The sequence below is a fragment of the Haliotis cracherodii genome, unplaced genomic scaffold (genome assembly GCF_022045235.1).
Source record: "Haliotis cracherodii isolate W230 unplaced genomic scaffold, xgHalCrac1.p SCAF_7, whole genome shotgun sequence".
Classification (NCBI taxonomy): Eukaryota; Metazoa; Mollusca; class Gastropoda; order Lepetellida; family Haliotidae; genus Haliotis; species Haliotis cracherodii.
Genome location: NW_027266330.1, coordinates 13,273,726 through 13,297,165, shown reverse-complemented (window position 1 = coordinate 13,297,165; position 23,440 = coordinate 13,273,726). Strand labels below are relative to the sequence as shown.

The window sequence follows — 23,440 nt, the reverse complement described above, 5'->3', positions numbered from 1 at the left end:
TCGAGTGTCCCCTGCCGTGATATTGCTGAAATATTGCTAAAAGCAGCGTAAAACCTTACTCACTCACTCAATCACTACTCATTCTGTCAAACACTAAGACTATTTACTGGTTGCCATAAAAGCTGTAACATTGCTGACAGGGGTAAAACAACATTCATTCACTCCGAACAGTTGAGCCCAAATGTAACAGTTTAATAGATGAATCTTGGTTCACATGTGTGGAAAACAAAAAATAAGCTCAACTCTTCTATAAGGTGTTTTTAAATTTTATTTTCATTTGGTCATGAGCCCAGGTCTATCATCAAACGTTCTGACATAATGTGCCAGGTGCGACCTGACATGACACGGAATATTTACATTTTGAGTTGTTGTGCATTGCCCTGATGTGACAATAGGAGCCATCACGCAGTATACAGCCATGTGATGTAGATCAGCAACAATGTAGCAATCAGGTTGTTATGCCACCCTACTGACAGTACACAGCCACTTACCTAGGCAGGCTGCCACACTGACAGTACACAGCCACGTGAAGTAGGCAGGATGCCCCACTGACAGTACACAGCCACGTGATGTAGGCAGGCTGCCACACTGACAGTACACAGCCACGTGATGTAGGCAGGCTGCCACACTGACAGTACACAGCCACGTGATGTAGGCAGGCTGCCACACTGACAGTACACAGCCACGTGATGTACACATAGCAACCCTGTATTGCATGTAGGCAGGCTGCCACGCTACCCCACTCCTGTTACATACAGAGTTATCCTAGACCCTCAGTCACAGCTCGCCATTTACCTTCAGCTATAACAGTTAATTAAAACTAATGCCACATTACATATCGACATGATCTTAGACCAGACTTCTTCTTTTGGGGGACTTACAGATATTTGGTAAAAAAATTCAGATAGGTAGGACCAAAAAATGAATATATACATATTTTATAAATATTTTTTGAATGTTTGTTTTGATTTCCCTGCCTGATTCATCATAATTCAAAGTTAATAAGTTTTACGATAAATTTTCAACATATTTTAATTCTAGTCCTTCATATATACTTATATTGATAGCAACAGTAAATTATCCATTCTTTTTACCATTTTACTTATTTCTGGTTGGGGACCAGTTCAAAAGTTCCATATCATATACAAAATTTAATTCCTTAGGTTTAGTGGTAGGTGATGACAAAATCAACTTCCCATTGTTTTATTTGTTTGTTGTTTCATGCCGCACTCAGTAATATTTCAGCTACTGGTATGTAACTGCAGTGTGGACCAGACAATCAAGTGATAACATCATCAGCATTGATCCACATATTGGGATAATATGACTTGGATCAACCATGTCAGCAAGTCGGACCCTCGGATCCCGTTAGACACCTCTTAACAGCTTAACTGATTTCTTAACGTTTTTACAAAACTTAACTGATCCTACTGAATATACTGTTAGGATTTGTCACAAATACATCCAGTCTTCCACAAGGTAGGGTTTTATCATTGCTTGCAATAGTGGTAAGTCTGATTTTATCTGTCATCAAACTTTTGAACTGGTTCCTTGGTGGAGTACAAAGTCCCACCCCTATTTTCTTATCCCATTAATACAGTGTTTGGATTTGGATTTGAAAATCAAGGTCTGGTCTTTGTGTTGCCAACTTTTTTCTTGTGAAGATAATTGTAAAGCGTCCATACATTCAGTCAATCTGTCAATTATATTAATTTATATCACATGAAGACATCATGACAGTGGTTGAAGCTTTGAATATATTAACAATAATTGCCGCTCAAAGAGGCCTACATCTACTTTCTCTCTCCAAACATAGTTTTGGGTTTGGAATTACAAGGTTTTTCTACAGTTTTATATTATCAACACAAAAAGCTTGCTTCTTGCTTGAATGTTCATAAAGGCCAATGACTAGTTTTGCTGAAGTATTTGGCTGAATATACTGGGGATCTAGGTGAACTTTGACAAAACAACAGTGCAATGCTAGGTCAAATATACATGACATTCCATAACAGAGGCTTTACATGAAGTAAGGAGTCACACAGGGTACTTCCCACAAATGTACAAAGACTGAGGGAACAGAGTAACAATCATAAGTCTGCCACAGGGGCAACATACGAGAATTAACTTAATATCTGAAATTCCTTTTCTGAATCACAGATTTTAATGTAAAAATACATTTGAACATTTCTTGTGGATTAATAATTAATATGTATCTGTACATAAAACACATTTACTTCTCGCAACTTCAAATTAACGTGCAGCTTGGACTCATTTTTGTAGCAACAGATCTGTAGATTTTCACTAACAGCAAGTGCCCCATGTAAGAACAAAGGTGTAGCATGGCCGAAGGGATCTCCACATACACAGTGTATTATCATCAGACTAATCAGTGCTTGTCCAACTACCCAACACCATTCTCTAACATTCAGAATCAGTCAACACACTAAATACACAGATCCAAGTTTACTATACATTCAGGGGAGACAACTCTCTTACTGCAAAGCTCAATTATCTCCCATTGTAAATCACCACAAAAACCTTGATTTGAAAACGTCTAAATATTATTACTTAAACAGAGATGTATCACATCTCATTTTAAAGTCGACACTTTCATGTCTGAAAGCAAACATGTATTTGATGTAAAAGTGGTTGTCACACCAACAGCTATGTTTAGAAACTGGAAATATAGTAAAGACATGATACATTCACACATGCACCTGTTTTGAACAGACCAACAACTACTGACAAAACACCTGCCAGTGAGTTGGTTAAAATCTGTGTTCAAAAATTTGGTGCATAGATCAGGGTTGGACTACTTTAAGCAGACAGCTGAAGTCTGATCTGAATACAGCAGCTCATAAAATTTTGCCTTCCGCTTTCTTCCACTTCCATGTCGCCATCGTCCACTGACAGCAGCCAACATGTTCGAACAAATAGTTCCAAGCTTCCATGTCCTTTCCAACCATTGGTTAAGTCTACAAACCTTCCCCGTTGTGATTCAATGTTGATAATCCAATAAACAAGCAACAACACAGTAAGGAATCGTCAGACTGAGATGAATATTCACAAGCTCTGTATGAATATTTAACAGCTAGTTATGAATATTCATGAGCAAAGACACAACTCCTCCTCTTCCACAGTCCCTGGGATACGTACTGATGGGATAAATACGGCTTCTGCGCCCCAAAGTCTTCACAGAATTAATATCCAAGTCTTAGAAAAAAACAAAAACATTTTTTTGTCTTTATCATATAAATATGTACATATATCTTCACATAAGGTTTATTCTGGGAAATATCCATCTTCAAACTGCGACAAAGTCCAAGGAAATGCCTGTCCACTCTCAGGCTACATACGTGTACACTTTTCTGGAACAAAAATGGACAGCACATGTAGAACTATTACATTGAAATTCTGAAAGAATTATTACACATTGCAATGAATAATAGGTGATGGTTTGTCAAAGCAAATGTAGAGATGTTAAGGAACTGGTAATGTCATTAGGAAAATGTCATCAAATTGCTAAAGTATTTATTGTGGGTGTTCAAGTCCCCATGACCGCACAGCCTTTGGCGTTCATTGAGGCGGCCTTAGGATGATTTTACCAGTATTCCAGTAACATCATTACAAGGGACTCCAGTCACGCCCTTCACACATTGTACCCATGGGGGCAACCCGGGTCTTCGGTGTCATAAGGCAAGGCTGACAAGAATTTGGAGGTACAATTGCCTAAGTTGCTTACGTGTCCGACATTATTGCACTTATAGAGCGATGAGTTGAGTGTGTGTGTGCATGCATGCGTGTGTGCATGGACTAATGCCTTTTTCATAGCACTAGTCCACTGAGATACCATGCCAGAGTTTAACATGAATACCCCACTCAGACACATTACACTGCCTCCGAGCCGACCAGTCCTTGTTTTAGCCCCTTAATGCCAAGCACCAGGCAGGGTAACAACAGTACCATCTTTTAACGTCTTTTGGTATGACGCGGCCAGGGATGCACTATTACAAGACCACGGAGGCAGTCACAATTGCTCAGGAATCACGATTGGTGCTCAGACAACTGTGGTCAGACAACTGTGGTCAGACAACTGTAGTCAGACAACTGTAGTCAGAGCTCAGAAAGCAATAATGCATATTGTGCATGCAGACAGGGAAAAAGTGACTCTTAGTCATGGATCCCACATTCCTGCCAACATCAATGTAAAACCACTCAAGATATGTCATACTAAAGATAGCAATACCACCATACATAATCTTGTAACAGCAAAAAAGTCTATTACAATCATACCATACATAACATAGTTGATATGTTAAGACTACATTTTGCTGAAAAAAGGTACAAAAACCAAGTTGGGTCTTGGCAGTGCTGTGCCCTTGTCTCACCTGTCTTCTGTAGATCGGGCCAGGTATTCTCTTTCTATCAAGCCCTCTATCCTTTTCTTTATAATCACCGGACTTGGCAGGAAGCGAGGCTTCAGCATTTCCGTACACTGGAATAATAACATCAAACAACTGTCAACCCAACCTTTTCATTCAAAAACAAGAAAGAAGTGAGCAAAGCTCATATTCCCCCGTTATCCCCGCTGGTCAACAACAAATAGTAAATAGTTTGTTAATTAACGAAATATACTTGTTGCTTTAAGTCAGAGGAACTGCCCTTTCTTTTGTAACCCCATGACCTATACAAAACCAGTCATCAAAATTTCTAAATTCCATCATGTTTCCATGAAAACAACAAAAGAGAAAACTCTCAGGATCTTATAAAAGATAAAAAAACAATCATAGTGGTTAATGTAGCAAGTTTGCTGAAGCTAGGATACATAATATTGTAAACATGGATCGAACAAAAACTCTACCCAAAATTTATGTTTCACCATGATTCCATGGAAACGGCAAAAATAAAAAAATTCACAATCTTCAAACCAGCAAAAGGCACAAGTACTCATTGTGGTTAATGTATGTAGCACGTTTGGTGAAGCTAGGGTGCAAAGTTAAAATGATATTGGCCGTACAAAACACCCACCCTAAAAGTTTACCGGGGTAAGTTTCTTAATGTTTCCATGGAAACGGCAAAAATTAAAAAGTTCAGAATCTTCAAACTAGCCAAAAGCACAAGTATTCATTGAGGTAAATGTGTGTAGCAAGTTTGATGAAGCTAGGGTGCATGGTTAAAAAGTTATGGGCCGTACAAAAGCTCGGACGGAAGGACGGACAGACGGACAGACGGAACACTATAAATGGGAGTAAAACAATACAAAAGATAGTGATTGAGTCAACACTAGGACTGGACAGGTAACTCGGGTACTCGGGTTCGGTGGGTATCCACAGGACTTCCTGTACCCGTGGTTAGTCACTGGATATATTATTTAAATGCAATCACAATAAAAATGGCTTGTGTTTGCAGTTCTTTCTGACTATGCATACATTGTTTCGGACTTTTAAACGTTTGAGTAATGATATAACTTCAGTCAGCTACAGTGTTTGAATGATCTGATTGTTTTGTATGTGTATGTAAATAGCATTTGCCAGGGCACTGGAAACACCATTCCCAATTGTACATTATGTACCAAATTCTTAAGATCGATAACGAGTATCCAGGTACAGTCACGTAATAGGGGGGTCGAGTACCTGGGTTGTAAATTTGGACTCATCCCAGCCCTAGTACACACATTAACAAATTAAAAGGATTTCATTGACACAGTGAAACTGTAGAGAGCCTGAAAAGTGTGTGCCACGTCTCCTGGTCACAGAACTGAGATCTTGAGGTTGCCTCTTACATCTGGAACACTGATGACTTGGTCTACTCACCTCTGCAACTAAAACGTTGTGCTGTAGCTTCTTTCTTGCTTTCATTATACGAACTATAGCAGCTTCTATTGTAAGAATAGTTAAGGAAAAATTCCAAATACTCTTACACAAACACGATATAAGACCTAATTTACACATAACAAGAAAACAGCTTTATCCCTATCTCCCGCCATGAGGCACATTAGAAGTTAGAGGGGATAGGTACTTGGGCCCCTTTTTGTCATCAGAAAAAAATGATTAAATGTGAAATTAATGCACACTAAAGGCCCTTTCACTGAAATAAATAACTCAGTCTTGATAAGTATCTCTTAGATAAGCTAACTTCAGTTGTTTCTGAGGAAACTTGCCCAAATTGTACAAATAACGTGGATCGAAAGCTGTGACAATATATTGACGAACTCAGTCTTGACAAGTATCTCTTAGATAAGCATGAAAACATTCATTCATAGCTTCATTAGTTTCTATGAAAAACTTGTCCCCTTTGCAAACAATATGCACTAAGTTGAAAAACACGGGGCAAAGGCCATAACTCTGTAAAATATGACTGTGCGACACCAATTTTCGAACTCATTTGAGATCGTGACCAAAAACATCAGTGTGCAAAAATGTATTCCTCTAACTTGAATAGTTTTTGAGAAAATTTGTCCCCATTGAGAAGCGGATGAACGGACGGAATGACTCCGTTCCAATATCCCTCACCCCATTTTTGAGAAATTTACTCGCAGTTGCAAAATCCTGACACATTTTCAGAATCTGACCAAAATATTCTGAAAAGATTATCTGGGCTTGCCTCTTGAACGTAAGTACTAGTAGAGAAACTCTTCAGGGAGTGTGTTAAGATGTGGCTGAACTCATACCCTGATGTTTACATGCAGTGTCAATATTAATGATTCATTATCTAGGCTGAGGGGATCTACTGAGGGTGGGTGAGTGTGTGGTGCTTTGTAGGAACATAATGGCATGCTGTTAATGTCAGGGAGACTTTCTTTATCACCTACACTCGAAATGCAATCCCGCATCCATAGTGACAATCACTTCCCCATTCTTGTTGCCAGTTATGACAATCATGGCTGACAGTGATTCAGACTCGGACAAAAGGCATGTTGATACAGTCTACCAGCACCTGCTAGAGATACACAGCCAGACCAGGGCGGTATCTTATGTGCGTGTGTGCGAGCTTGTTTGTTGCATAACACCGCACACAACAATATTCAGGTACATGACAGCAGCGTGTAAATAACTGAGCCTGGGCCAGACAATCCAGTGATTGATATATCGTGAGCAACCATCTATGCCATCAGGGTACGACAACATGCAATCAGTCAAGTCTGCGACCCTGACCACACAATCCATTAAGATGCCTCTTACAACCAGCATAGGGGACCAATTCTAACCCGGAATCCCCACAAGGTACCAAGTATTAACCAGCTGCCACAGAGCAGCACATAGAAGCAAAGGATATTCATGTTTTCTATCCTCATCCACTTTGTTTCTCGTCTCCTTCCTCTCTGGCTCCGCCTCCCCCTTGTTGGCCGCAACTGAAACACAGACAGCATCACACAAGATCACTACAATGTAGTGGAAACAGTCATGGTGGCACTATCTGTCTCTGATGCTCTCATGCATTCTGTTTCAGTTGCTGGTTTTATAAGGGTCTGCTATATCCATTGTATTCCCTTCAAAAATCTAAAATGTGGTCAAAATTGACCTGTTGTTTAATGGACTGTGACAGGCACTGGCTATTAAATGAGCTGTGTGGTGGAAGTGAGTGAGTGAGTGAGTTGGGTTTAACGCCGCTTTTAACAGTATTACAGTTATATCACGGCGTGTCAGCTTAATGTGGGAGAAAAGCCCGAAGTGATGCAGGTCTCAGACGTTTACCACTTCAGTGAAACCCACAAGCATGGGTATGATGCTGACAAACCGAGAAACATAATCGGGATTATAACCCACAATCATAGGTTTCTGGTGTGCCCAAGGGATGCAAATCTGCACAGCGAATCGTGGCGCCTTAGATGACTGGGCCACCTGTGCCCCCTTATGTGGTGGAAGAGCTAAGGCGATTAGATTACTTGATGATCACAAACTTTTTGCAATTGTCATAGGAAGGAGTTAAAAAGATGAAAATGGTACATTCTGGCTAAACAGTCTTCTGAGACCAACATCAGCACAACATCCTCTTTCTACTCACCCATCTGTATCTTTACTCTGAATAGTTTGGACGAGAACTGATCATTGACTGTGAACAAATGGTTAGGTTCTGAAACAAAACAAGGGAGATGATAGCACCTGATAAAATAAGAAGAAGATAGTGACAAAACAGGCTGTCAGAGTAAAAGTAGCCAGTGACATTGAATGACACGTGTTTTTACGTCAACGTTGTTTCCTTGTAAGGGATAGACACGGCCACTAGTCTAGATTAGTACCAATCAAGACTGGCTAGTTCCCAGTACCCCAGAAATTCAGTTATTTTACCATGGGTCCTACATGAGCTGAGACTAGTGTGATTTGACCAATGGTGTCTACCCTGCTTGTAATGCTGCACATGAAATAGTCAAGACTCTTTTATGTTACTGGTTCATTAAACTGACAATTTCTCAAGTCTCTAACCTAAGTTCTTAACACACAGAATTTACTGAGATAATGAGTGAACCGTAAAACAGCGTTATCACTATCCACCACAATGGGGCAGATTATAAGAATTTTGTTTGTTCATATAGTAGTGAACATAAACTATAAAAAAGGAGTCCTATAAAGCACTATATAGGCACTTGGACCACTTTATGTCATCAGAAAAAAATGATAAAATGAGAAATTAATACACACTAAAGACCCATTCTCTGGAAAAAATAACTCTTCATAAGTATCTCTTAGATAAGCTAACTTCAGTAATTTCTGAGAAAACCCCATTGCTAACATGATGCACCAAGTAAAACATGGATCAAAGGACTAACTGTATACCGGACCAATTTTCAAACTCAGTCTGGACGAGTATCTCTTAGAAAAGCAGGCAGACTTACATTCATGGAGTGAGTGAGTGAGTTGGGTTTAACGCCGCTTTTAACAGTATTACAGTTATATCACGGAAAGTCAGCTAACTGTGGGAGGAAAGCCCGAAGTGATGCAGGTCTCAGATGTTTACCACTTTGGTGAAACCCACCAGCACGGGTATGGTGCTGACAAACCTAGTTCCATAATCAGGGCGAACCGGGATTCGAACCCACACACATAGGTTTCTGGCGTGCCCTGTGCCCCCCTATATTCATGGAACTTCAGTAGTTTGAGAAAATTTGTCCCCATTTCAAACAGAATGCAGTAAGTTGTTTGTTTGTTTGTTGTTTAACCCTGTACTCAGCAATATTCCAGCTATGTGAAGGGGGTCTGTAAGTAATCGAGTCTGGACCAGACAATCCAGTGATTGACATCATGAGCATCGATCTACCCAACTGGGATATGATGACATGCATCAACCAAGTCAGCGAGCCTGACCACCCGACCTCTTCACAAGTCTGCACTAAGATGAAAAGCATGAAGCAAGGGCCATAACTCTGTGAAAAAATGACTTAAATAGTCATTGAGAAAATTTTGTCCCCTTAGAGAAGTGGACGGACAGACGAACCCCGTTCCCATGTCCCCCGCCCCACTTCGTGGCACGGGATAACAAGTAAGTCAGTCCATGACATGCCAGCTCTATGTGGGAGCGATGCAGGTCACACATTTACCATTTTGTTAAAACCCACAAGCACAGGCATGGTGCTGGGTGTTGCCAAATCTAGAAACATAATCAGGACGAACTGTGATTCCAACCCACAATAATACGTTTCTGGCACTCCTAAGGGACGTGACTCTGCAATTTGGATACAGGCGCTAGAAGACTGTGCCTCTCATGCCACCTGCTGAGATGCTGGTTGCTCCTGTCACTCACCTATATCTTTTGTCTTGGGTTCCTTGTGTAGAACCCGCTGAGCTATTTTACCTACAGCTAGTGACTGTAGCGCTCTTGTCAACTCTCGCTCCGGAATATCGGTCTCATTCTTTACTTCCTGCAAACAAATGCTGACCTGTTACAGAGTGAGTGAGTTGGGTTACACACCGCTTTTAACATTATTCCTGTAAAATCACAGCGTGTGAGGAAAGCCCGAAATGATGCAGGTCTCAGAAGTTTACCATTTCGGTGAAACCCATGAGCACAGGTATGGTGCTGACAAACCTAGAAACATTATCGGGGGAAACCGGGATTCGAACCCACAATCATAGGTTTCTGCACAGTGAATTGCTACGCCTTAGACGACTGGGCCACCCGTGTCCCCTGACCTGTTACAGAAGACATTACCGAAGCTGAATGGAGCAATTCACATACTGTCCTCCTGCTAGTCATTTAAAGAACTTTACACAATAATACGACCTCAAGTTTCTTTTTCGCTGATAGAAACACAATATTAATAGGGAGCAACAATGATTGGTTGGTTGGTTTGTTGTTTAATGCCACACTCAGCAATATTCCAGCTATATGACAGCGGTCTGTAAATGATCGAGTCTGGACCGAACAATCCAGTGATTGATACGAGCAACAATCCAAGCTGTCAGGGTTTGATGACACACAATCAACCAAGTCTACGATCTCGGTTGGTCAGCCACAGTCTCCACTCGACAACAGTTTCAGACAATTAATCCCAATGTTACTTTCATCAATTCCAGGGAAAAAATCCCAATAACAAGTGTTTCTTCTGACACCATATGAAGCCAACACAGTGTCCAGCATTTTGTCTCATATACAACTTTCCCATATTACAATTAGTATTTTGTTACAATCATCTTGACTGTACACCAAGCTAAGTCATTCTGTAGATCAGTTGATAATTTTATCGCTTAGTTTCTTTTTCAACAGCGACTTCCAATAATACGAGTGTCTTGATTGGACAGATGCAAAGCTATAAATACACTTCATACTGCTCACTTTTATATCAGACAGTGTAAGGCTAAATAATAACCCTTTGTGTACTGGCGTCCTTAACAATTAAGTCCTTCCCCTGACTTTATTGAAGATTGGCATGTTATTTGTATGAATGGAGAATCATAATTTCATTGCCAAAATCATAACAAATACGAAACATTTGGACCACTTGGTAGCTATGTGTATGTATCACAATACATGGGAGACAGTGACAATATCTGAACTGTCACACCTGGAGAAGCATGCACTAAGAACGCTGACAAATATCCCAACTGTGTACCTCATACGTCCACTTGTCCCTATTATTGAAGAGCATGAGTATACACATCTGGTACGTGGACACCTGCAGGATGTGTTTCCGGGGCCCCTTGGCGGAGCTGGCCGCACTCATCTCTGACGGTTCCTCCTTTTTTGGGCCGTAAAATGTTGCATGTAAGTCGGCTGATCCCAGGTGTGGTTGAAGCGTCAGCTTACGGCCACTGTGTTTCGCTAAGTAAAATCTGGAACAGATGGTTACATTGGTCAACTTCACCACCGCACTCAGCAATATTTCAGAATATTACAGTGGCCTGCAAATAATCAAGTCTAGACCAGATTGTGATTCATATTATGAGCTATGATCCAAGGAGGAGAGGAGAGGAGAGGAGAGGAGGAGGAGAGAAAGGGGTGTGGGTGAGAGAGGAGGATAGGAGAGACATAACTAATTGACTGGTTTCTCATAAGGATAATTGACACAACATTAAGCACGTTTTTCAACAATACTTCAATACCCCTTGACGGACATGGACATTGTAGTTTCAACTGTTGTTTCATTTGCAACACACTACTTAGTAAGTATAATGTGTATACCAGTTGCTAACGGATGCTCCCAAGACACACTGAGTGAAGGAAGCCATGATATGTATGTCAGTTGATAACGGATGCTCCAAAGACACATTGAGTGCAGAAAGCTGACATGTATGTCAGTTGATAACGGATGCTCCCAGGACAAACTGAGTGAAGGAAGCCATGATATGTATGTCAGTTGATAACGGATGCTCCCAAGACACACTGAGTGAAGGAAGCTGTGATATGTATGTCAGTTGATAACGGATGCTCCCAAGACACACTGAGTGCAGGAAGCCGTGATATGTATGTCAGTTGATAACGGATGCTCCCAAGACACACTGAGTGAAGGAAGCCGTGATATGTATGTTAGTTGATAACGGATGCTCCCAAGTTACACTGAGTGAAGGAAGCCGTGATATGTATGTCAGTTGATAACGGATGCTCCCAAGTTACACTGAGTGAAGGAAGCTGTGATATGTTTGTCAGTTGATAACGGATGCTCCCATGACACACTGAGTGAAGGAAGCTGTGATATGTATGTCAGTTGATAACGGATGCTCCCAAGACACACTGAGTGCAGGAAGCCGTGATATGTATGTCAGTTGATAACGGATGCTCCCAAGACACACTGAGTGAAGGAAGCCGTGATATGTATGTTAGTTGATAACGGATGCTCCCAAGTTACACTGAGTGAAGGAAGCCGTGATATGTATGTCAGTTGATAACGGATGCTCCCAAGTTACACTGAGTGAAGGAAGCTGTGATATGTTTGTCAGTTGATAACGGATGCTCCCATGACACACTGAGTGCAGGAAGCCGTGATATGTATGTCAGTTGATAACGGATGCTCCCAAGTTACACTGAGTGAAGGAAGCTGTGATATGTTTGTCAGTTGATAACGGATGCTCCCAAGTTACACTGAGTGCAGGAAGCCGTGATATGTATGTCAGTTGATAACGGATGCTCCCAAGACACACTGAGTGCAGGAAGCTGTGATATGTATGTCAGTTGATAACGGATGCTCCCAAGTTACACTGAGTGCAGGAAGCCGTGATATGTATGTCAGTTGATAACGGATGCTCCCAAGTTACACTGAGTGCAGGAAGCCGTGATATGTATGTCAGTTGATAACGGATGCTCCCAAGTTACACTGAGTGCAGGAAGCTGTGATATGTTTGTCAGTTGATAACGGATGCTCCCAAGTTACACTGAGTGCAGGAAGATGGGCGTGTGCTTACCTCCTGAATGCCTCGAATGCTGTCCGTGGTGCGTGGGGGATGTTGCAGCTGGGCGTGGCAGACTGTGTGGGCCAGAAGCCAGCTGTCAACACTCGCACAGTCAGGTCCACTCCGCACAAGTTCACCTGGAGACAAAGCAACAACATACTAGTTGGGTTTGTTTATTGTTTAAAGCCCAGCAATATTCCAGCTATATGACAGCGGTCTGTAAATAATCGAGTGTCTACCAGACAATCCAGTGATTGACATCATGAGCATCGATCTACGCAATTGGGATACGATGACATGCATCATTCAAGTCAGCGAGTCTGACCACCAGATCCTGTTAGTCGCCTCTTACAGCAAGCACAGTCACCTTTTATGGAAAGCATTGGTTGCTGAAGACCTAGTCTACCCAGCATCTTCACGGGTCACTTACATGCTACTATTAACTGAGATTCATCATTGTATCGTCTGTAACAAGCAGTTTCTGACTTCACTCTGTAATTCACACTCATGAATACATTTCGTCTAAACCTAACCATGTCTTTTCAGCAAAACAACAAATCTAAACTGTGTTCAAATAGCATATTCACATACCATCGAACTGAACAGAAAAATCAGGACCTGTCATCAAACCTGTCCACCTGATCCATTTGGTCACCTCATACCTGCCCACCTGATCCTTTTGGTCACCTCATACCTGCCCACCTGATCCATTTGGTCACCTCATACATGCCCATCAGATCCATTTGGTCACCTCATACCTGCCTACCTGATCCATTTGGTCACCTCATACCTGCCCACCTGATCCATTTGGTCACCTCATACCTGCCCACCTGATCCTTTTGGTCACCTCATACCTGCCCACCAGATCCATTTGGTCACCTCATACATGCCCACCTGATCCATTTGGTCACCTCATACATGCCCACCTGATCCATTTGGTCACCTCATACATGCCCACCTGATCCATTTGGTCACCTCATACCTGCCCACCTGATCCATTTGGTCACCTCATACATGCCCACCTGATCCATTTGTTTACCTCAAACCTGCCCACCTGATCCATTTGGTCACCTCATACATGCCCACCTGATCATTTGGTCACCTCATACCTGCCCACCTTATCCATTTGGTCACCTCATACATGCCCACCTGATCCATTTGGTCACCTCATACCTGCCCACCTGATCCATTTGGTCACCTCTTACATGCCCACCTGATCCATTTGGTCACCTCATACATGCCCACCTGATCCATTTGGTCACCTCATACATGCCCACCTGATTATTTGGTCACCTCTTACATGCCCACCTGATCATTTGATCACCTCATACCTGCCCACCTGATCCATTTGGTCACCTCATACCTGCCCACCTGATCATTTGGTCACCTCATACATGCCCACCTGATCCATTTGGTCACCTAATACATGCCCACCTGATCCATTTTTTCACCTCTTACATGCCCCCCTGATCCATTTGGTCACCTTATACACGCCCCCCTGATCCATTTGGTCACCTCATACATGCCCACCTGATCCATTTGGTCACCTCATACAAGCAGCATAGGTTCCTGTGGAGTTATTATAACTGAAATCCCCACAAGGTTAATGCCTACTTTGACCAACAATGACTGTCTCACCTGTGCCTGTGTGACGAAACCCTTGAACTCCTCGTTGATGGTGTTGGACACCGTCATATCCTTGAACATCCCTTCAAGCTTGGATGTAAACTGACACCCACACTCCGTCTGTGGAAAGGAAGATACCAGCTTGGTCAAACGTACACATCTAGATGGCATCGTGTATTCAAATGTACACATCGTTAATAAAAAAGCTTTATACAATAGTAACAGCCTTTTCAGCAATAGAAACTAACATTTTTAGTCTACTAGTTCTTATAACATATAAAACAATTAAAAATGGCAAATTTCAACTTGTGCTTTAAAAACTGTTCAGGCACTTTTAGAGAAGATGGAAACTAAGCTTGCTATACACATTACAAGCTGCATTAACCAACTAACATCAGGGTTAGAAACTGGCACTAGTCCAAAAGTCCTTGCCAAACTGCCCAATAGTTAAGGTATCATAAGGACCAGTAGAAATTTGCCAATTTTAAGGTTTTACTATATATTATCATTATAAGGACTAGTGGACCAAAAATGGTAAGTAAGGATAAGAATTTATGGATGAACAACTTCTTTATTACAATTAAGAGTGATGTTTCGGTGTATGTTTTAACACAGTTATCAAGCAAGTGCTATACAGAGTATGGCTGACAAGTATATATACAGGTAGGAGGCAATGTTTATACAGTAGAGTAGATATCAGATGTAGTTGCACTGGCGTGGAGAAGCCTGTAGTGACGACAATCATCGGTGAAGTCAGTGACATAAACAAAGAATGAAGCCAGTAATATAAACAACTTCTAAATGCCTATCAAGAAGTAAAAAATGTTGGTTTCTACCGCTGCAGTAACATTTAAGTCCACAAGTCCTTTTAATGACAGCATAACATGGCGAATTTCAACAACTCCTTATGATAGCTTAACTATTGGGCAAGGACTTCAGGACTTGTGCCAGTTTCTAACGCTGCTAACCTTGGTAGACCTCCACAGAAAGTTGATCATTGCATGCATCTTAGTGGAAAGGCTGATCACAGACAATGCACAATTAGGATATAAGGTAGAACAAATTCTTCGCTGCATCAATGGAATGTATTTGAAAGATGACTGAATATATTTCAACATCATACATCTGAAGTAAGCAGGATGATCATGGTTGATGCAACTGCCTTCGAAATTTACACTCGTCTGGTATCCTGAGACCACTAAATTGAGGACAAGTACAAATCCATTGATGGTAGTCCTCAGTGAGTCTATTTGAGGGCTCTAATTCTGAACCGGATCTCAAGGCTTGCATAAATGTGATAGTAAGTACATAAACTCCATTTTTGTCTCGTTCAAGCAGCACTAGCTACACACTCTTAGGACAAGTGACATTTCTAAGGCTGTTGCATGTGGGCATCCTCAGTACTGCATACCTTGAGCTTGGAGATCATGTTTTTCTCGGAGTCGTCGGACACACTCTTGTTAAGGAGCAGCCGCCGTGCCAGATGCTGCTTGTAGTATCGTTCAAACACATCCTTCTCCTGGAGGTAACGAAACAGCACCATGCTCTTGTCCAGGACATTCTCAATCTCCTGCTCTGTCATCTGCATACACAGAACAAGTGAAATAGCAACAAGAATTTAATTGGCATTCTAGAAGTGAGTAAGTAAGAAAACGTACAACGTATGGATAACAACTTCTGGTTTATAACATATAGCTACATTTCCATGTAGATTCTTACACCGTTTTCAAGCTGGAGTGACAACAACCAAGTGATGTGAGGTATATATATGCATGACATGTGATAAGCAGCAGAATAACATTGACAACAACAGGAAGTAGATAACATACAGATAATTGGATGAAGCCAAATGTACAGTGAGAGGACTTTCTCCACCCCAAACCTGAACCAACCAGACCAGAATCTGCCACCATCACAATCACCCTACCCCACATTGGTAAAGTCTCTCATCAAATCCGCAGATTACTTAAGTACCTAGCAGGCATCAATACCATCTTCAATGGCTCCCAATCCACTAGAAGCAGCCTAAGGGCCGCAAAACACAGACACACACGCACGCGCGTGCGCACACACACACAATAAGGAAAAGAAAAAAAGAGTAATCTATAAGATTAATTGTGATTGGTTGGTTTGTTGTTTAACGCCGCACTCAGCAATATTCCAGCTTTATGACGGCGGTCTGTAAATAATCGAGTCTGGACCAGACAATCCAGTGATTAATATCATGAGCATCGATCCACGCAATTGAGATCGATGACATGCATCAACCAAGTCAGCCAGTCTGACCACCCGATCCCGTTAGTCGCCTTTTACGACAAGCATAGTCACCCTTTACGGCAAGCATGGGTTGCTGAAGATCTATTCTACCCCGGAATCTTCATTAATTGTGACAGTGGTGACACGTACATTGGTGAAATTTCCTGCCCAGTAGATACCCACATCAAAGAACATAAGACTTCAGCAGCCAAAGCATTTGAATCATAGGTTCTGGCACTCCTTACATGCCAAAGGGGCACAACTCTACTCTGTCAATTGGACCACTGGTGACAACTTGAAGCAAGGGAATGGTGCTGACAAACCTTGAAACATTATCAGGGTGAATTTAGATAACATATCACTGGTTTCAGTCATGCCAAAGGGACACAACTCTGCACAGAAAATTACCGCACTCAACAATATCCCAGCTATATGACAGCGGTCTGTAAATAATGGAATCTGAACCAGACAATCCAGTGATTGACATGAGCATCAATCCACCCAATTGGGATATGATGATATGCATCAACCAAGTCTGACCACCCGATCCCAATAGTCGCTTCTTACGAATAGCACAGTTGCCTTTAACGGCAAGCATGGGTTGCTGAAGGCCTATTCTACCTATTCGATTGGGGCTTGAAACTGTTCTGTATGAATATTCTTACCCCTTTTCTCTTACATGCTTAACAAACTTGGCCACAACAGCAATATTCAAATTGTTTGTAATATTTGTATTAGTCATAATATTATTCCTAATCTGTGTGAAAAGAATTTTTTTTAAATATTACATCTTACATAACAAACATAATGTGCACAACAGAGCAAACAATTGTGTGAATTAAACCTCCCACCACAGTGAGCTATTTCATGACATGCTGTGAATCTTACCCCCTTCACACCCTTCTTGAGCTTGTCATCGATGAAGAGTGACAGGTACTCAGGGGACTTGGAGTTGAGGTTGATGAAGTACTCGAAGTCACTGGATATCATCTGCTTGAACAGCTTATCATCACTGAAGGACTCATGAAGGAAGTGATCAAACCGATCCTTCAGATCCAATAAACTCTGTGACAGAAGGAAAAGCATTCTGTATTTATGTTCCTCCTATCTGAAAGTATGTAATGTATGTTTAACGCTGCACTCAGCAATGTTACAGCTTAATGACCAAGGCCTGTAAATTATCCACTCTGGACCAGGCAGTCAAGTGATTGATATTGTGAGCACTGTTGTGTGGGTATGATGACACGCTTTCAACATAGGGCCCATTCCACAAAGCCATAATCTTAGCAATAAGGTTATCATAACTCTCATCCATTGAATTACCAACATCGTAGCACCTCGATCCCCTTGTGGAGTAGCACCCATGTCAACAAGCCTGACCACCTGATCAACTTGGTTGGCTCTAATGACCAGCATTGTAAGTATGTAATGACATTCTCCACCAACATGTATGTAATGACTTTCTCCAACCACCTGTAGGTAATGACATTCTCCACCCACCTGTAGGTAATGACATTCTCCACCCACCTGTATGTAAGTAATGACATCCTCAACCCACCTGTATGTAAGTAATGACATTCTCCACCCACCTGTATGTAAGTAATGACATTCTCCACCCACCTGTATGTAATGACATTCTTCACCCACCTGTATGTAATGACATTCTCCACCCACTGTATGTAATGACATTCTCCACCAACCAGTATGTAATGACATTCTCCACCCACATGTAGGTAATGACATTCTCCACCCACATGTAGGTAATGACATTCTCCACCAACCTGTAGGTAATGACATTCTCCACCCACCTGTAGGTAATGACATTCTCCACCAACCTATATGTATGTAATGACATTCTCCATCCACCTGTATGTAATGACATTCTTCACCCACCTGTAGGTAATGACATTCTCCACCCACCTATATGTAATAACATTCTCCACCCACCTGTATGTAATAACATTCTCCACCCACCAGTATGTAATGACATTCTCCACCCACCTGTCTGTATGTAATGACATTCTCTACCCACCTGTATGTAAGTGATGACATTCTCCACCCACCTGTATGTAATGACATTCTCCACCCACCTGTATGTATGTAATGACATTCTCCACCCACCTGTATGTAAGTAATGACATTCTCCACCCACATGTATGTAATGACATTCTCCACTCACCTGTAAGTAATGACATTCTCCACCCACCTGTATGTAAGTAATGACATCCTCAACCCACCTGTATGTAAGTAATGACATTCTCCACCCACCTGTATGTAATGACATTCTTCACCCACCTGTATGTAATGACATTCTCCACCCATATGTAAGTAATGACATTCTCCACCCACCTGTATGTAAGTAATGACATTCTCAACCCACCTGTATGTAAGTAATGACATTCTCAACCCACATGTAGGTAATGACATTCTCCACCCACCTGTATGTAAGTAATGACATTCTCAACCCACCTGTATGTAAGTAATGACATTCTCAACCCACCTGTATGTAATGACATTCTCCACCCACCTGTATGTAATGACATTCTCCACCCACATGTATGTAATGACATTCTCCACCCACCTGTATGTAATGACATTCTCCACCCACATGTATGTAATGACATTCTCCACCCACCTGCCTGTAATGACATTCTCGACCAACCTGTATGTAAGTAATGACATTCTCCACCCACCTGTATGTAAGTAATGACATTCTCAACCCACCTGTATGTAAGTAATGACATTCTCAACCCACCTGTATGTAATGACATTCTCCACCTACCTGTATGTAATGACATTCTCCACCCACATGTATGTAATGACATTCTCCACCCACCTGTATGTAATGACATTCTCCACCCACATGTATGTAATGACATTCTCCACCCACTGTATGTAATGACATTCTCCACTCACCTGTATGTATGTAATGGCATTTTTCCCCTCTTCACCCTCCTCTACCACCAGGGCGCGACCTTGCTCTCGAAGGTACTTGCTGATACATTCACACATAGTCTTCAACCCCTTTTGTACCCGTATAAACAACTTGTACATGCATGCTAGGTCTGAAATCACACAATAAAAGAAGATAAAACCCAGTCTCAACAAGCTGATCAGCCTTCTTTAAACATATCTTCACTTTTGTCTTTAGTCATTTTATGTGACAGTCTAGGGACGGAAATTAGCACTAGCCAGTTTTATTAATGTCTTAATGTTAAAGGCATCATTAGGGCTAGTGGAATTTCAAACATATTTGGAGGTATTGCTATATGTTATTGGCCTTGTTGGCATTCTTGGTTAATTTCCATCCCTGCAGTCAGCAATATTCCAGCTAGAGGACAGCAGCCTGTAAACCTCCACTTACAGCTTTAAAGTCTAGAAGATCATAATTGGAATTCTCTTTCAAAAGGACACGACAAATATTCCATTATATTCTAGTATCATTTCTTTCTCACATTCTCTGTGAGCAACAATATCACAACTGCAACAATATCACAGCTCACCTCATATTGGTGTATGATGACACACTATCAGTGAAACCAGAGCCAAATGGTTGACCAATGATTGATCTTATGAGCAACGATCCACATCAGAGTGCAATGACATGACAACTAAGTCACCGGACCTGACCCTCCTATCCATTAAGTCACCCCCTGCCGCCAGCATAGGTTGCTGGGGACCTACTGCTACCCGTGTTCCCCACACGCCCCCTAGCTATGACTGATAGCTTACAGGAAATCTATTTCGCCCCTGAGGTCAGTAACAAGAAGCATTATCTGGACATGCCCAGAAGCTGATATTCAGCCCAAAGTCTGCCGAAAATATCAAAAATTCAAACAGGACCTTAATATTTCCCAATTCATGTTCACATGTATAACTATTAACTAATTTTATGTTTCTGTAAAGATAACATGTATTTCAGGACCTAGAAGTTAGAAGAGGTCTTAATGGTAAGTCTTATATCATTGCATCGAATACAATCTCAAAATACAATGTTAAATATGCCCCTGAATAAAGGAAAATTAGAACTTTTTTTAAAACAGAATAACATTTCCATCCCCAAATGCTGGCCAAATCCTTGCAGTATTGACTTCACCGGGTTGTGCACTCACCATCAGTTTTGTTATTCTCTAGCATATGTACAACACCAGAGTTTTCCATCTGAAAATGAAATGTCAGAATAATAGCCAGTTTGAGGACTTGAGAATAAGACTGCAACTACATTCATATTTCATTCATGAAATTTGTTAAATTCCCAACTATAATTTATTCACGTTTTAGATTTTACGAAACAAGGTGGGCTAAACTCAGCAAAGCACAAACAAAGCACCACCAGACAGCCTTGCAGCTAATGATCAGCAGAGATTTACTAATGAAACTTAACATCATCAGTAAAAGCAATATTAGTATTACAAATACAAAAATCATTCAAATATCAACTGATCTTACCTCTACAATTGTTTTCATGTGCTTGCTAATTAGTTCCTCTTCTAAAACCTGCAAGGAAAATAAAGGTCCCCAACCTTAATGTCATAAATAGGCTTCTTGTCTTGTGACAATATCCTTCACACAAGAGTCGCATATAATCTGTGCTTTTCAAAGAACAACTTCCTACAATGAATAGACTGTCTACAAGATAGTGTTTGAAATAATTTTAAAACACAAGACGGTCGTGGAGACGACCCAAAAGTGTTGCATGTCCATCTTCAAAGTTACCTGCCCGCATTCAGATATTCTGAATATTGAAAAAAAACACAAATACATAGTTACAATAAAACTGAATACATAAGTAGTCTTAGAATTATCTGCCAGATAGTCGGGCAGGTGGAGGAAAATTTCAAGCAGCCCGACAGATAGGTCACTGCTGCAAGACCCTCAACACAAATGATAGTAATACCTTGACTATCGGTTCCTCTGTGGACTTGTCTAGATAGTGTGTAGCCCTTTCTGCTTCCTCGTTGATGCGGGCCTCCACTTTCTTAATGTACACAGATGCACTGTTCTCTGCCAGGAACTTCTGACTCTCCAGCTGTAACCATGGCAATTAAATACAATTAAATAAAATAGCAATTTAATTTCAACAACATGTGTATCTTCACAAATCTCATAGAACAAAGCATAGGAACAAAGTGGACATAATTTTCTTTGATCCTTTGTGTCCTGTTGGGGGGTGGGTAGAAATACTGGACACCAAATTGAAAAATAACTGTCCATGATGAGTAGTATAGAAGAAAGACAACTGAATGTGCTGAACTTACAGGCATGCAACAGAGCTAAGTTATTGAAGGCTCAAGCTGAAAATGAGATACCAATCCACATTTATCTCCGACAGGTCAAAATAAGGTCTTTCCAAGTGGTCGCCTGTGTGCCAACAGAAGAGACTCCTATATGCCTATAGATGAGGCCCCTATGTGCCTACAAATAAGACTCCTATGTGCCTACAGACCAGACTCAAAAGTTTGTTTGTTTGTTGTTTAACGCCCCACTCAGCAATATTCCAGCTATATGACGGCGGTCTGTAAATAATCGAGTCTGGACCAGACAATCCAGTGATTTACATCATGAGCACTGATCCACCCAATTTGGGTACGATGACATGCATAAACCAAGTCAGCGAGTCTGACCACCCGATCCCGTTAGTCGACATTTACAGCAAGCATGGGTTGCTGAAGACCTATTCTAACCCGGATCTTCACAGGTCCAGACTCCTATGTGTCTACAGATCAGATTCCTATGTGCCTACAAATGACACTCTTATGTGCCTACAGATCAGACTCCTATGTGTCAACAGATCAGACTCCGATGTGCCTACAGATGACACTCTTATGTGCCTACAATTGAGACTTCCATGTGCCTACAGTTGGCTACATACACGACTCCTATGTGCATACAGATGACACTCCTACATGCCTACAGATCAGACTCCTATATGCCTACAAATGACGCTCCTATGTGCCTACAGATGAGACTCCTACACATCAGGATGACGTTGTACAAAAGTACCTTAGTGTGACACCTATGTCAATGTTAAGGTATGGGAGTTTAGTGCTTAGCCTTGTTAGACGCCTACAGATCAGACTATGTGTCTACAGGTGAGACTGTTAGCCCTAGTTGCTTCCTCTATCAATAAGTATGGAGCAACAGGAATGTACCCACGAGTGCTGTATGTGCAAGTGGCAACACTCATCCTCACCCTGTAGAACTCGGCTGACTGTTCGAGGAAAGGTCTTTCAAAGTCTTCCTCATACACGTTGCGAGAGTCGATACCGAGAACCATCAACATCTGACAAGCGTTCTTCACAGCCCCTCTGAAAACAAACACATGGAATGATCATGATGTGAAATCTTAGCAGGGGTTCTTTGTAGATAATTATTGTGGACTAGTGAAAATATATATTAATTGAGTAGTCATTATAGTAATGACACATTGCAAAAAACATAAAAATGGCAAATATCTACTGGTCCTTATGATTAGGGGTGACTATTGGTCAAGAAATCACTATTGCGGTAACTATTGATATTGCAAGCAACTATTGCGATAAATATCGATAATTTTCGGTGCATCATTTTAGATGGATTTCAGAGTTGAATCAAACCTTGGAACTGAAGTTCCTTTGAATGTGTTAACCATAACAACAAATAAAAAATAAAGTTTGAGATATGACTGATTTGTTTTTCTTTACCCTAATAATTTAAGAATTTTCAACATATAAAGAAATTTCAACATTACCATGTGT

General features: G+C 41.2%; 1 protein-coding gene across 1 annotated transcript in view; it reads right to left on the bottom strand.

The window, feature by feature from the left end:
• Positions 1–245: 245 nt before the first annotated feature.
• Positions 246–23,440, bottom strand: part of LOC139447202 (cullin-3-A-like) — a 31,212-nt gene continuing 8,017 nt past the window's right edge. The window contains exons 5-20 of the mRNA XM_071228427.1: positions 22,897–23,011; positions 21,601–21,732; positions 21,153–21,200; positions 20,816–20,864; positions 19,620–19,768; positions 17,592–17,768; positions 15,859–16,029; positions 14,460–14,567; positions 12,834–12,958; positions 11,048–11,267; positions 9,739–9,856; positions 8,005–8,073; positions 7,276–7,351; positions 5,814–5,883; positions 4,389–4,495; positions 246–3,368 (exon numbers count right to left, since the gene is read on the bottom strand). Of these exons, the coding sequence (XP_071084528.1) occupies positions 3,344–3,368; positions 4,389–4,495; positions 5,814–5,883; positions 7,276–7,351; positions 8,005–8,073; positions 9,739–9,856; positions 11,048–11,267; positions 12,834–12,958; positions 14,460–14,567; positions 15,859–16,029; positions 17,592–17,768; positions 19,620–19,768; positions 20,816–20,864; positions 21,153–21,200; positions 21,601–21,732; positions 22,897–23,011 (1,759 nt within the window). The 3' untranslated portion in view covers positions 246–3,343. The remainder of the gene's footprint in view (positions 3,369–4,388; positions 4,496–5,813; positions 5,884–7,275; positions 7,352–8,004; positions 8,074–9,738; positions 9,857–11,047; positions 11,268–12,833; positions 12,959–14,459; positions 14,568–15,858; positions 16,030–17,591; positions 17,769–19,619; positions 19,769–20,815; positions 20,865–21,152; positions 21,201–21,600; positions 21,733–22,896; positions 23,012–23,440) is intronic.